We start from the raw sequence: 10,821 nt of genomic DNA, 5'->3' as shown, positions 1-10,821 counted from the left end.
GAAGGTTTGGAAAAGGGCCAATCATTGACGTTAACTAGCTCAGTACTTCCCAGTTCTCAGTACCCTGGCCTTTGACCTCCCGTACCTAAGAGGCAAGGTCCCAGGTCCTCCTCTTCCAGGTGGGGAATGAGGAGTGGGATGAGGCCGGGAGCCGCAAGCGCAGAACGGGTTTGGATGTTTCGGAGAGAGTTAACATCTGCGTTGACGTGGAAGCTACTCGGGGTGGTGTCAGAAAAGACTGCCCCTACTCCCAATCTTGATGTATCAGCCCCTCTAAATGGGCGAGGCGTTTTCTCCAAGATGAAGAGAAAAGCTGGGACAAAGGCAGGGAGGGGCTTGGGCGTTGGCCGTAAGAGTGCGGTCATTGAATGGGTAGAGGTCTAGAGGGATTGAGGGGCTCACTGGAACATTATCTGGGTCCATGCTCGGGATGAAACTGGTATAAATCTAAACCATGGAGTCTGTGCAGAAGAGAAATGAAGCATGGAGGGGGGCGGGGAGAAGAGCGGAGGCAGGTTTTCCATATCAACCTCTTGGAGAGGTCCAGATAATTATTTTGCAGGTCCAGAATATTCCCCAAAGCCTTCTTTTAGACTCAACTTCAGCAAAAGCAAGTAAGGAAGTCAAGACTCCCCCGATGTCTAGTCTGGTGTGCTCAAAGTTATGCCCTCGTGCCGGGTGCCACGCTGACCCTAACCTGCTCCCCTCGCCCCCGCTCCAACAGTAGGTCCTCGAATTTCATCCCAATCCTCTTGTGACGGGAGCCCCCTCTCACCCTCTCCCGGAGCCAGATGAGAGGGAAAGCTTTACTGCCGAAAATGTGGGCGCAACATGCCCCAAAGCTGGAGAAAAGTTGAGCTGGGACCGGGGGCGGGGAAGAGGGGGCGGGGAAGGCGGCCTCCAGCCTGCGCCACGCTGTCGAGTTTTCTTTTCCTCCTTCCCTGCCCCCTTCGCGCCCGCGGGGTCCCCTTCATCCTGCCCGCGGCCAGTTAGGGCACAAGGTGAGGCAGCGCTGGACAGCTCCTGCTTTGCTCTCAGGGCTACCGGCCCTTTCCAAGCTGCGCGGCTGCCCAGAGGTCCGCAAACTCGCCGGGGCGGCTGCCCACGTCGGTGTCTGCAGAGCCCTCCGACGTGTCCAAAAGTGTTTCCAAACTTGGAAAGGGGCGGGAGAGGACGGGTGGATGGGGAGGGCGGAGGTATGCAGACAGCGAGTCAGAGTTTCCCCCTTGAAAGCCTCAAAAGTGTCCACGTCTTCAGAAAGAATGGAACCAATTTAAGAAGCCAGCCCCGTGGCCACGTCCCTCCCCCCTTCGCTCCCTCCTCTGCGCCCCCGCAGTCTCCTCCCAGCTGTGGCTGCCTGGGCCCCCAGTCCCAGCCCTCCCATTGGTGGAGGCGCTTTTGGAGGCACCCTCGGGCCAGGGAAACCTCGGCGGTATAAATAGGGCAGATCCGGGCTTTATTATTTTAGCACCACGGCGGCAGGAGGTTTCTCCTAAGTTGGAGGTACTGGCCGCTACTGCATGCCTGCGCCCGCCAGGTGATACCTCCGCCGGTGACCCAGGGGCTCTGCGACACAAGGAGTCTGCATGTCTAAGTGGTAGACATGCTCAGCTTTGTGGATACGCGGACTTTGTTGCTGCTTGCAGTAACTTCGTGCCTAGCAACATGCCAATGTAAGTGCCTTCAGCTTGTTTGGGGAGGCGGGAGAGAGAAGTTAGACGGGTGGGCACCCTGGTCTGGAAGAGGAAAACCCAAACCTAAGGTACCACTTGGAAGGAAGGTTCTGGCCTGTGGAGAAACGCCGGAATTGATCAAAACATGCACATTTACCTTAAAAATGGAAACATAAAAGCTCAGCTCTCGTCAAAAGTTAGGGAACTTTTTTTTTCTGAACTCCGAGGGAGACAGTCGCTGGATCCTCGGGTTAGTGAAGCTGAAAGGGAGCCGAAGGTCTTATCCCTAAAGATGAGATGTTAATAACTGATGGGATGAAATCAAGAGCCTCCCGCTAACGGGCCCCATAGCCGCACTGATCCGCACTTTGTAGTCTTGAGGCCTGCTTTAGAAAGTTCTTTAATTTAGTGCTATGAAGTCTACTTCCCAAGAACTTTTCTCTTCTGAGAGTTGACTTTTCTGGAGGATGATCATGGTTTTAAAGCTCCCTCTGGAGGGAGGAAAATGAAAGTACAGGGGACCAGGCCTTAAACTAATGGACTCTCCATGGACTCTACAGGTTTAGCCAGAGAGATTATCTGCATTTCTGATTGGAGCCATTGGCAGTGGCTAGTCAGGGTTTGTTTCCTGGGAAGGACAAGGGGAACTGTTTGAAATCCATACATTCTGAAAAGTAAAGTTAGCTTCTCAATTCATATTAATCTTGCTCTTTTGGTTAACGAAAGTTACGTCCTCACATCTTCCCAGATCACAGAAAGTTGGGAAATATCAACTCCAGTCCGAGACCAAGAGAGCCAGATTTGTCCCATGACTTTGCCACTAATTGACCATGCGACCTTGGGCAAGTTAAACTGGGCCCTTTCTAAAATACATTCCGAGGTTTTATGGCCAAGATAGAATGAAGAGCATCAGTCCGTTTTTGTCTTGAACACGGCTGTGTACTTTCTAGACAAAGATAGTGACCTGAGGTCTGAGGGGTATCTGGCCACACCCCACACTCCACCCACATGCCACGGTGTCTACTATTGCATCATCATAGATACGTTGTGTGCTTTTCTTTCTTCATCCACCTTTAGTATCCACACTGTGATAAGGAGTAATTGCATCTAATAAATCTGCATTATGTTCATTTTTAAGTGAGATCTGAGTGTAAGGGAAATTGTTAGCTCAGAGACAAAAGAAGAAACAGGCCTAGGGAAGTTTGGAAGTACAAAGAGCAACCTCACCTTCTGATCAATAGCCAACCATGGTCTGGAATAAATGTTACCAAACACATTTTTCAAAATGGCTCATATCTGAGTAATTAAAATGCAAATTTCCAAAATCATAAGAATTTCCATTAATCATGTCCAGGCATAATTATTCTTCCTACTGATATCTACAATGAAGAAAACTGTAATTTTTCTAATTTAAAAGTAATTCCCATAAATGGTCCTTAAATGTCAGTGCTGGATATGTTCCACCATCCTGAGCTGTGTGTAGTGCAACAGACATTCTTGCTCCAAAGGACACATTTCATGGTCACCCAATTAAAGCCAATTTTAGAGGTGGTTCATCCTATTGCAAGATGGGCCACACCTGTATATTATGTTAACCTGTAGTTTGTATACTGTAGAAGAGGATTCAATCTTTGAGGACTTAATAGTACTTATGGAGGATATACTTATTTTAGTCTATTTAGTCTATTTAGTCATTTTTCCCATAATTTTCCAAGATCCTTAATCCACAGTTTTTCCATTTTTTTAGAGCAAATCCTTTCTCAAGGACAAAAGTGATACATATTGGTAAAATGACGTTACCTAATTTAAGCAAAACAATTTAAAGCAAAAATTCAGACATCTGAATTAGCCCATTTTCATAGTTACTTAATTTGCAAATCAGATCTTTTGAAAAACGGCATTTAGAATGGTACAAACTCAGCGAAGTAATAAGTAACTTCAATGTTTTACTAAAAAACTATGTCCACTTTAGGTAAAATCCTTTCCAAAATTTTCCCTTTTTTAGATGTTTGAGGATTAAAAATAATATAAACCATAAATTATTTCCTCATCAGTCCATTGGTCTTGTATTACATTTAGCAATTCATCTATGCAATTTACTAGCTTAATTACTGAGCATTAGAAATATCCTTCAGATACATTAATATTTCAAAGCATTTATAAAAGAGTAAATGATTAACCATTTAATTCAAATATATTTACATATTAATACTGGAAACATATCACCCTGCTGCTCCCTGCCATACTTTTGACCTGCATAATTTCCAAGTCATTAAAATAGTCCTAATAAAAAATATAATTGGTCTTTTAATTATGTAAGTCAATTTTATGAATTAGTGTATCTATCTGTTAATTACTGCTATTGATCAGTGATTTTGCAATCTTTAATAAGTATTTCCCATTTTTCTCCTCCCTCTACAGCTTTACAACAGGTGAGTAAAACTATTTTAAAAATTTTTTGAATGTGTTCTTTTTTACTTTGACTTTCTCAGTCACAGCAATGTCTTTTCTGAGGAGGGAAGGAGAGGCTACATTGGTTTTGACCAATCTGTGTTCCCAAGAAAATCATGAAGAGTTATGGTGATCCAAACCTCTCTGTCTTAGAAAGTACCCACCCCAATCTCCAAAATGGGCAGGGCTACCAAATAAGACCACCTTCATAAGTAAACGCAGAAATAGAGAGTAAATAACCCAGTGGAAGTTTGGGTTAGCATCAGCTACTATTGCACTAGAAAATCTTTTTACTCCTTTGGAATTGTTTGCAAGTGTATTATGAATAAATTCTTAGTTCATGAACTGAACTTAAGCATAATTACAGATAAGTATATAAATTCAGTTCTGTATATAGCATATTTTATTTAGTTATTGGAAAATTTTTAAACTGTACTTTGGAATATTAAATTAAGGTGATAGTAACTGCACAATATAATGTATTCTGTAGGTATGTTTGTACACTACACAGAAATGGAGGCCATTTTTTAATGTATATGTTTAATTTTCTTCACAATAATCTTTTATTTGTTCTTTTCTAGGAAACTGCAAGAAAGGTAAGAGTCCAATACTTCATAAATATCTGGTGATATTCAATTACCAGACATGACTTATAATTTATCTAAATTTATAGGGAGACTATGAAAAGAAAATTCTTTGTTAAGATTTTGCCCAAAGTAATATTAGTTCATAATAAGAGAAACTTTGATGTTTAAAGTAACAAAGTTTTATCGTCTTCTGGAACCATCTCTAATTACATTTATATTACACAAACTGGTGATTTGTATTCTAAAGTTAAAAAAGGACTTGTTTTTACTTTGGACTGAGTATTATGTTAGTTATAGGTTGTAAATAAAAGTTCGTTTTAAAGAGTTTTGACCATATAAATATGCTGTTAAAGATGTAACAAAATTTTCATTTTTGTCTACAGTAATCATCTTACTAAAAATACTATTTATAATATTAGCCTAATGGCTAGAGTCTATAGTAATCTCCAGTCTCCCAGTTTTGAAGTTATTTGTAATTATAAAAAATACTTTTATCCATTGTATTGTGATGTTTTTACAGATACTATATAACAACATTGTGGTTAGAACAGTCCTAGCAACTAATTCTTATCAAGAATGGTTTTGTTGTGCACTGGAAATTGCTTCCGCGCGTGTCATTGTGCTGTCTCATCTTCCTTGTAGGGCATACCTGGCGATAGAGGACCACGTGGAGAAAGGGTGTGTAATTTTTTACCTTTAAAAAGGGCATATTTGAATAAGCCATATTCGCAACTACTGGAGACAGATGATTTTTGTTGTTTAGTACTTGTTTTTGTTTTTTCTTTTTTTTTTGAGACTGTCAGTTTTATAAGTATATTATGTATCTAGAAAACTTCACCACCTTTTAAGTATATAAGGAGGCGAATGTACCTTATTATATATAATCAGTATTCTTTTTAGGACAAGATCATCTTTTAAAAAAGAAAAACTAATTCCATAATAGTCATATTTTTTTGCATGGCCTGTCTATACCCAACACCTGCACATACATAATGGAAATGTATTTACTTATCATCACATTGGCCTTACATTAACATGTTTTGTTTGCTTTTGAAGTAAGATCTCTTATATGTCTTGAAAATAATAATGAAATAGTCATCAATAACATGGTTCTCTATCTAAATTCATAAATACAAATCAGGCTTATGTGCTATTCTTTAGATCTTCCTCTACTCTTGTTTGATATTTTGCATTCTATCACACTCTTACCTATATATAAATACCTTTTTTATATCATTTGAGAAGTACAGACTTACATGTATTCCACTCAAATAATTGATTAGAGGTGGAGTTATGTCATTGAATTCTTTTAAAAGCATAAGTAGTGCTAATTGTAAGAAGTCTGTAGGATTTTCTGTCCTATGACAGAAATGACTTTATTAGTTATCTTGCTACTCACACTTAACAGAGCAAAACAATTGCATAAGGTCATCACACTCAGAAACTGGCAATCAATACACATAGTACATCACTGTGCCCTGCTAAACAGGAAGGTCATATAATCATAACTTTTAACTATGGTTTAGATTTTCAATTGAACATTGGCACTCCATTATAAATTAATATTCACTAGGTGAGATATTGCTCCAGGAAAACACCCTGTCCTGCATCTTCTTCAGACATCAGTTACTAAATCTCTTTCTAAAACAGTCCTATGTCATAAGTGAATTTAATCACTGACAAAAAGGCTATTGTAAATTTCCAGCCTATCTGCCATAATGAGAAGTCTGAATAACTCATCTTACCACATGGATTCTTTGGTCTTCTCTTCCTTATACAGGTTTCTACAGGTCCTATGTAGCCCTGACCTAATTCTCTTTTTACCAACAGGGACCAGCAGGCCCACCAGGCAGAGATGGTGACAAAGGTCCCTCAGGCCCTCCTGGCCCTCCTGGACCCCCTGGTCCGCCTGGTCTTGGTGGGGTAAAGTGTCTTTATATCATTTACTGTCTCAGCTTTTAGCTCACTTTCATTTCTTACGGCTCTATTAGAATAAGGCTCTTTCTGTAATTTATTTTTAATAGTCGCAGGAAAAATCTGCTGTTTGGAGATTAGTATATTTAATTTCATTTCTTTGGTTTCTTCATTCAGGATTCGAGTTTGCTAGTTCTCTTTGTGAGCCCTTGTCAGTTAAAAGGGTTGGTCTTTGTTTTCACTAAAGGTAGCTGCGCTCCTCACAACCATTATTTAATTGGGGGATTTAATACCGTTTATCAATAGGGCACAAATAAGTGGTGTTGCATTATTAAAGAATTTGCTTAGACTGAATGACAAAAGCAAAATCCCTGATCTTAAACAATTTCAAAAACATTCTCTCCTTTTTATTCTCCTTGGCGTGATGTCTGCCAAACCAACATTCAAAGCAGTTTTAGGTTTAATTTGCTTGAAACTAATTTGAGAAAAGTGTATTTCCCTTTTTCATTAATATGTTCCTTTAGCTTTATGTCTTTAACAATGGTATGAGTGCCAAATGGCCTCACTACAGGAAGGAAAACGTATTTGCTTAATTGGTTAGCACTAGGAATCAGAAGGCTGATTTGGATACCTACCTATATGCCAGTAAAATAAGACCTTTCTCTCCCAAAGATTTTATGATTGCTTACCTACCAAGTGCATTCAAAAGCACCTTCTTTCATAGATCTACCACTATAAGAGAGTACTTTACCAGTAAAGTTATAACTGTGAACTATTCTTTGTTTTATCTCCAAGAGGCATTTTAATTTGATTTTCCTCTAAACTTGAAAACTCTCTTTGCATTCTTCTTGAAACTCCAGCAAGAGAAAGATCTCCTAGTCATCTGGTGTAGTTTTGGAGGCCAAGGGCAACAGGTGTAAGCGTAAGACTGTTTGTGTGTCCTGCTTAATTATAAGGGGCCTCCAGCGACTTTTAAAGTTTAGTAAGCTCTCTTTCCTCAGTTTGGAATAGGTGGTTGGGAGCAGGAGGATTAGTTAGCAAGGTCAAAATAAGGTCATGTGGGGGAGCTCCCCATTTTGAACTCAGTGTTCGAACTGTATTTCTTTGGACATTTTAGGAATATAGCTCAATATAGAATTCCAAAGGTAACAATTACAAGCCCCTATATTAAAAACAGTGCTCCCTTTTAAACAACAAAATCCTTTACAAGCAAAATGGAAAAAAAAAGACAGATAACATGACCAGTAATTATAGTTTTGTTGTTTTTCTCCCTCTAGAACTTTGCTGCTCAGTATGATGGAAAAGGAGTGGGACTTGGCCCTGGACCAATGGTATGTTTATCTAAAACAGAGAATTCATTTTTTGATAAATTTTACAATGCTGTTTATTTAGCAACATAGGTTAACACTCATTGCTGAGATCAAATAAAAACAACTGCTTTTGTATTCAAAAACTATCCAAACATACCTACATTAGGAGATTCCATTTTCTTTACAAACTTGCCTCATTAGGAGGGGTCAGATGTTACCAAGAAATTACCTTGGGACATAGTAACTAAAACTTAGGCAATTCAATATAATTTAAAAGAGTGATTGCTCTAACATTCTCAGACATTTAAACAACCTATAGAGACACAGAGTTATGAAGTTCTATGAACTCGTTGTAAATGATCATTAAGTTCTATTCCAGCACATCCATTTTATAACTGAGTTTAAGTCTTTTCGCAAGGTCATGTAGGTAGTTAATGATAACTAGGAGTAACCACCAGGCAACTTATGCGAATATTTGATGATGACACATGTAACTAATCCTTGAGTGAGTTATTAATTTAGTCAACAAATATTTATTCGGTGCCCTCCATGGACCTCAGACTAAATTATGCACTGTGGATATGGCAGTAAATATGACAGATTCTGGCCCTTCCTCAGGAGGAAATGCTTCTTTCTATCTATTTTTATTTTAAAAATCCTTTTGTAGCCTATTAATGATAAATCAATAAAGGTAAAATTCAGCAATTATTTCATTCAGCACAAATATTCAGCAATGCATCCTACAATTTCAGTAAAACTTTGAAAAGTTTTCAGTATGGTTATAACAGTGATGGCCTGTATTTTGAAAGCCAACATTCTAGCAAGTATTACTGAGCTGTATTAGAAAGAAAAATAAAACTGATATGAGCATGCAAAATGTATACCAGTATGTGAAATAGAGGGGAAAAAAATCGCTGGAGGTAAAAAACAGCAGATTGATTAAATATTACAGAGTTGTACACACACACACACACACATATAGTGATTTTAATGAATTATTTTCAAACAAAGATATTTTTCTATCAAATGTGGACATGGCCTTTAAAACAAAGAATTTGCCTAGGAAAGCATCCAGTGCTCTATTTTCAAAAAGAAATGTTTTGCTGGGGCTAATGGTCTGTAATAAACTAAAATACTACCAGGGTGAGATAATAATTTCTGTAAATTAAAACTCTTGAGAAGTAAAGTGCCTTTAATTAATGATTTTCAGTTTCTTAATTTTCTTCCTGGTAATTTAAAGCATTTATATCTGAAATGAAGAAGTAGAGGTTTTCTTTTGACTTTGTTTATATTAGATATTGGAAATTAGCCATTTTAGCTAATGTTGAACATTAGTCAGTTTTAAAAGAGTACCTCTACTTCAAGAACTAAATTTTTTTTAGTGCTATATATGCTGAGAAAATTAATATGGATTTTTAGATTCCTCTGACTTTGGGACAGTTCTCTGTGGGACATAAAGCAGAGTATTTTACTTTTAAATAGTGGTGAAATATGATTTAAGCTTGCACATCCAACATAAGCACAGAAATATGTCATCAAAAGATATGTGTTTCATAAACAGGAAAGATAGGCAGTGATAAAATATTAAAATAATTTTATTGGAAAATTAATAACTTAAACACCCCACAGTGTCCTTTTCTGAATTAATGAGTAATTTTCTTTCTTCTCACAGCCTCCACAAAATCAACTACCTTTATATAAATGAAATTGTTGCAAATGCATAGAAAAATGAATAAATATAATTAAAAATTCATGGGGTCAGAAGAAAATTATTTTTAATGTATGCAATGATTTGATTGAAAAGTGATGGTTTCTTTTGATGTTGAGGCAATTTCTAAAACAAGTAAGATGACTTCTTTTTAAATAGGATTCCTATCATTGTGTTTCTGTGGAAGAAATACAGACATTCTTATAGTGGTGCAGGCGTGACTACAGAGTTCCCAGGGTTAATGGGTCATGAACAAATTACTCAAGACTTTGTATGTGAAATGTTTCAGCATGATGAGGAGCAGATCCCTACAGATGTTTATCTAGGCATTGGTTACTGACAGGGGAACCAAAAATGTGTATTTAGCTCACAAACTGGCAACGTTGTTTTACTTTACTCGCATGCTCGGGGAATGAGGAACAAAGGGGAAAAACAATCTGCTGTCATTTGGGCTGTATTTTCAGTAATAATATCATATAACAGACTCATCCAGCATGCTGTGTCAATAATATTTTATTTTCCCTTCAACTTTCATTACATCCACTTTTGTTTGACATCTTCATCAGTCACCAGCAGCCCTTAAAGGAGCTAGAAGGTTGTAACAAACCTCCCTTGAATCATGAAGAAGGACTTTTGATCCTTTTCAATTTATGTCCCTTGTAGCTATAAATATATCAATTTCTTAGCTAAGTATGACACAGGAAGATGACATATGATCAAGGGAATCCAAATGGAAATGCTTCATCAGCTGTGTAGAAGGCAGTTGGATGTTCTGCATTTGTGCATAGACTAATTCCCTTCCTTATATTAGAGCAATCTCAGTCCACCCAGTTGTGCACAACTTGAAGTAACCTATGACCATCCTATCCAGTTCTCATTGAGCTTTGCTGATTTGGGGGAGGAGAAAAGGAAAAGCAAAGGAAGAGAAATAGTGGAGGAAACATGGGTCCTTGGATGCTTCCTTGGGAGGGACAAAAACTCTGAGATAAAACCAGAACAGGTCTGTTCAACTGTCCATCACCAGTTTTCTAAGGTACCACTAAGAAAAGCCTACCTGACCCTAAAGAAAACCATTGACAACTCACAGGTGCTAACTGTATCTATCCTCTTTCCAGGGCTTAATGGGACCCAGAGGGCCTCCAGGTGCAAGTGGAGCTCCTGTAAGTACCAAAAACCTG

The 10,821-nt window shown here is 38.5% G+C and overlaps 1 protein-coding gene across 1 annotated transcript in view; it reads left to right on the top strand.

Annotated features, from left to right (window-relative positions):
• The first annotated feature begins 1,480 nt into the window (after window positions 1-1,480).
• COL1A2 (collagen type I alpha 2 chain) overlaps window positions 1,481-10,821 on the top strand; it is a 35,218-nt gene continuing 25,877 nt past the window's right edge. The window contains exons 1-7 of the mRNA XM_004470707.5: window positions 1,481-1,673; window positions 4,095-4,105; window positions 4,706-4,720; window positions 5,354-5,389; window positions 6,542-6,634; window positions 7,903-7,956; window positions 10,759-10,803. Of these exons, the coding sequence (XP_004470764.1) occupies window positions 1,604-1,673; window positions 4,095-4,105; window positions 4,706-4,720; window positions 5,354-5,389; window positions 6,542-6,634; window positions 7,903-7,956; window positions 10,759-10,803 (324 nt within the window). The 5' untranslated portion in view covers window positions 1,481-1,603. The remainder of the gene's footprint in view (window positions 1,674-4,094; window positions 4,106-4,705; window positions 4,721-5,353; window positions 5,390-6,541; window positions 6,635-7,902; window positions 7,957-10,758; window positions 10,804-10,821) is intronic.

This window comes from Dasypus novemcinctus, chromosome 5, assembly GCF_030445035.2.
Source record: "Dasypus novemcinctus isolate mDasNov1 chromosome 5, mDasNov1.1.hap2, whole genome shotgun sequence".
NCBI lineage: Eukaryota > Metazoa > Chordata > Mammalia > Cingulata > Dasypodidae > Dasypus > Dasypus novemcinctus.
The sequence above is the reverse complement of the archived record's forward strand: the minus strand, read 5'-3'. Positions and strand labels throughout refer to the sequence as shown.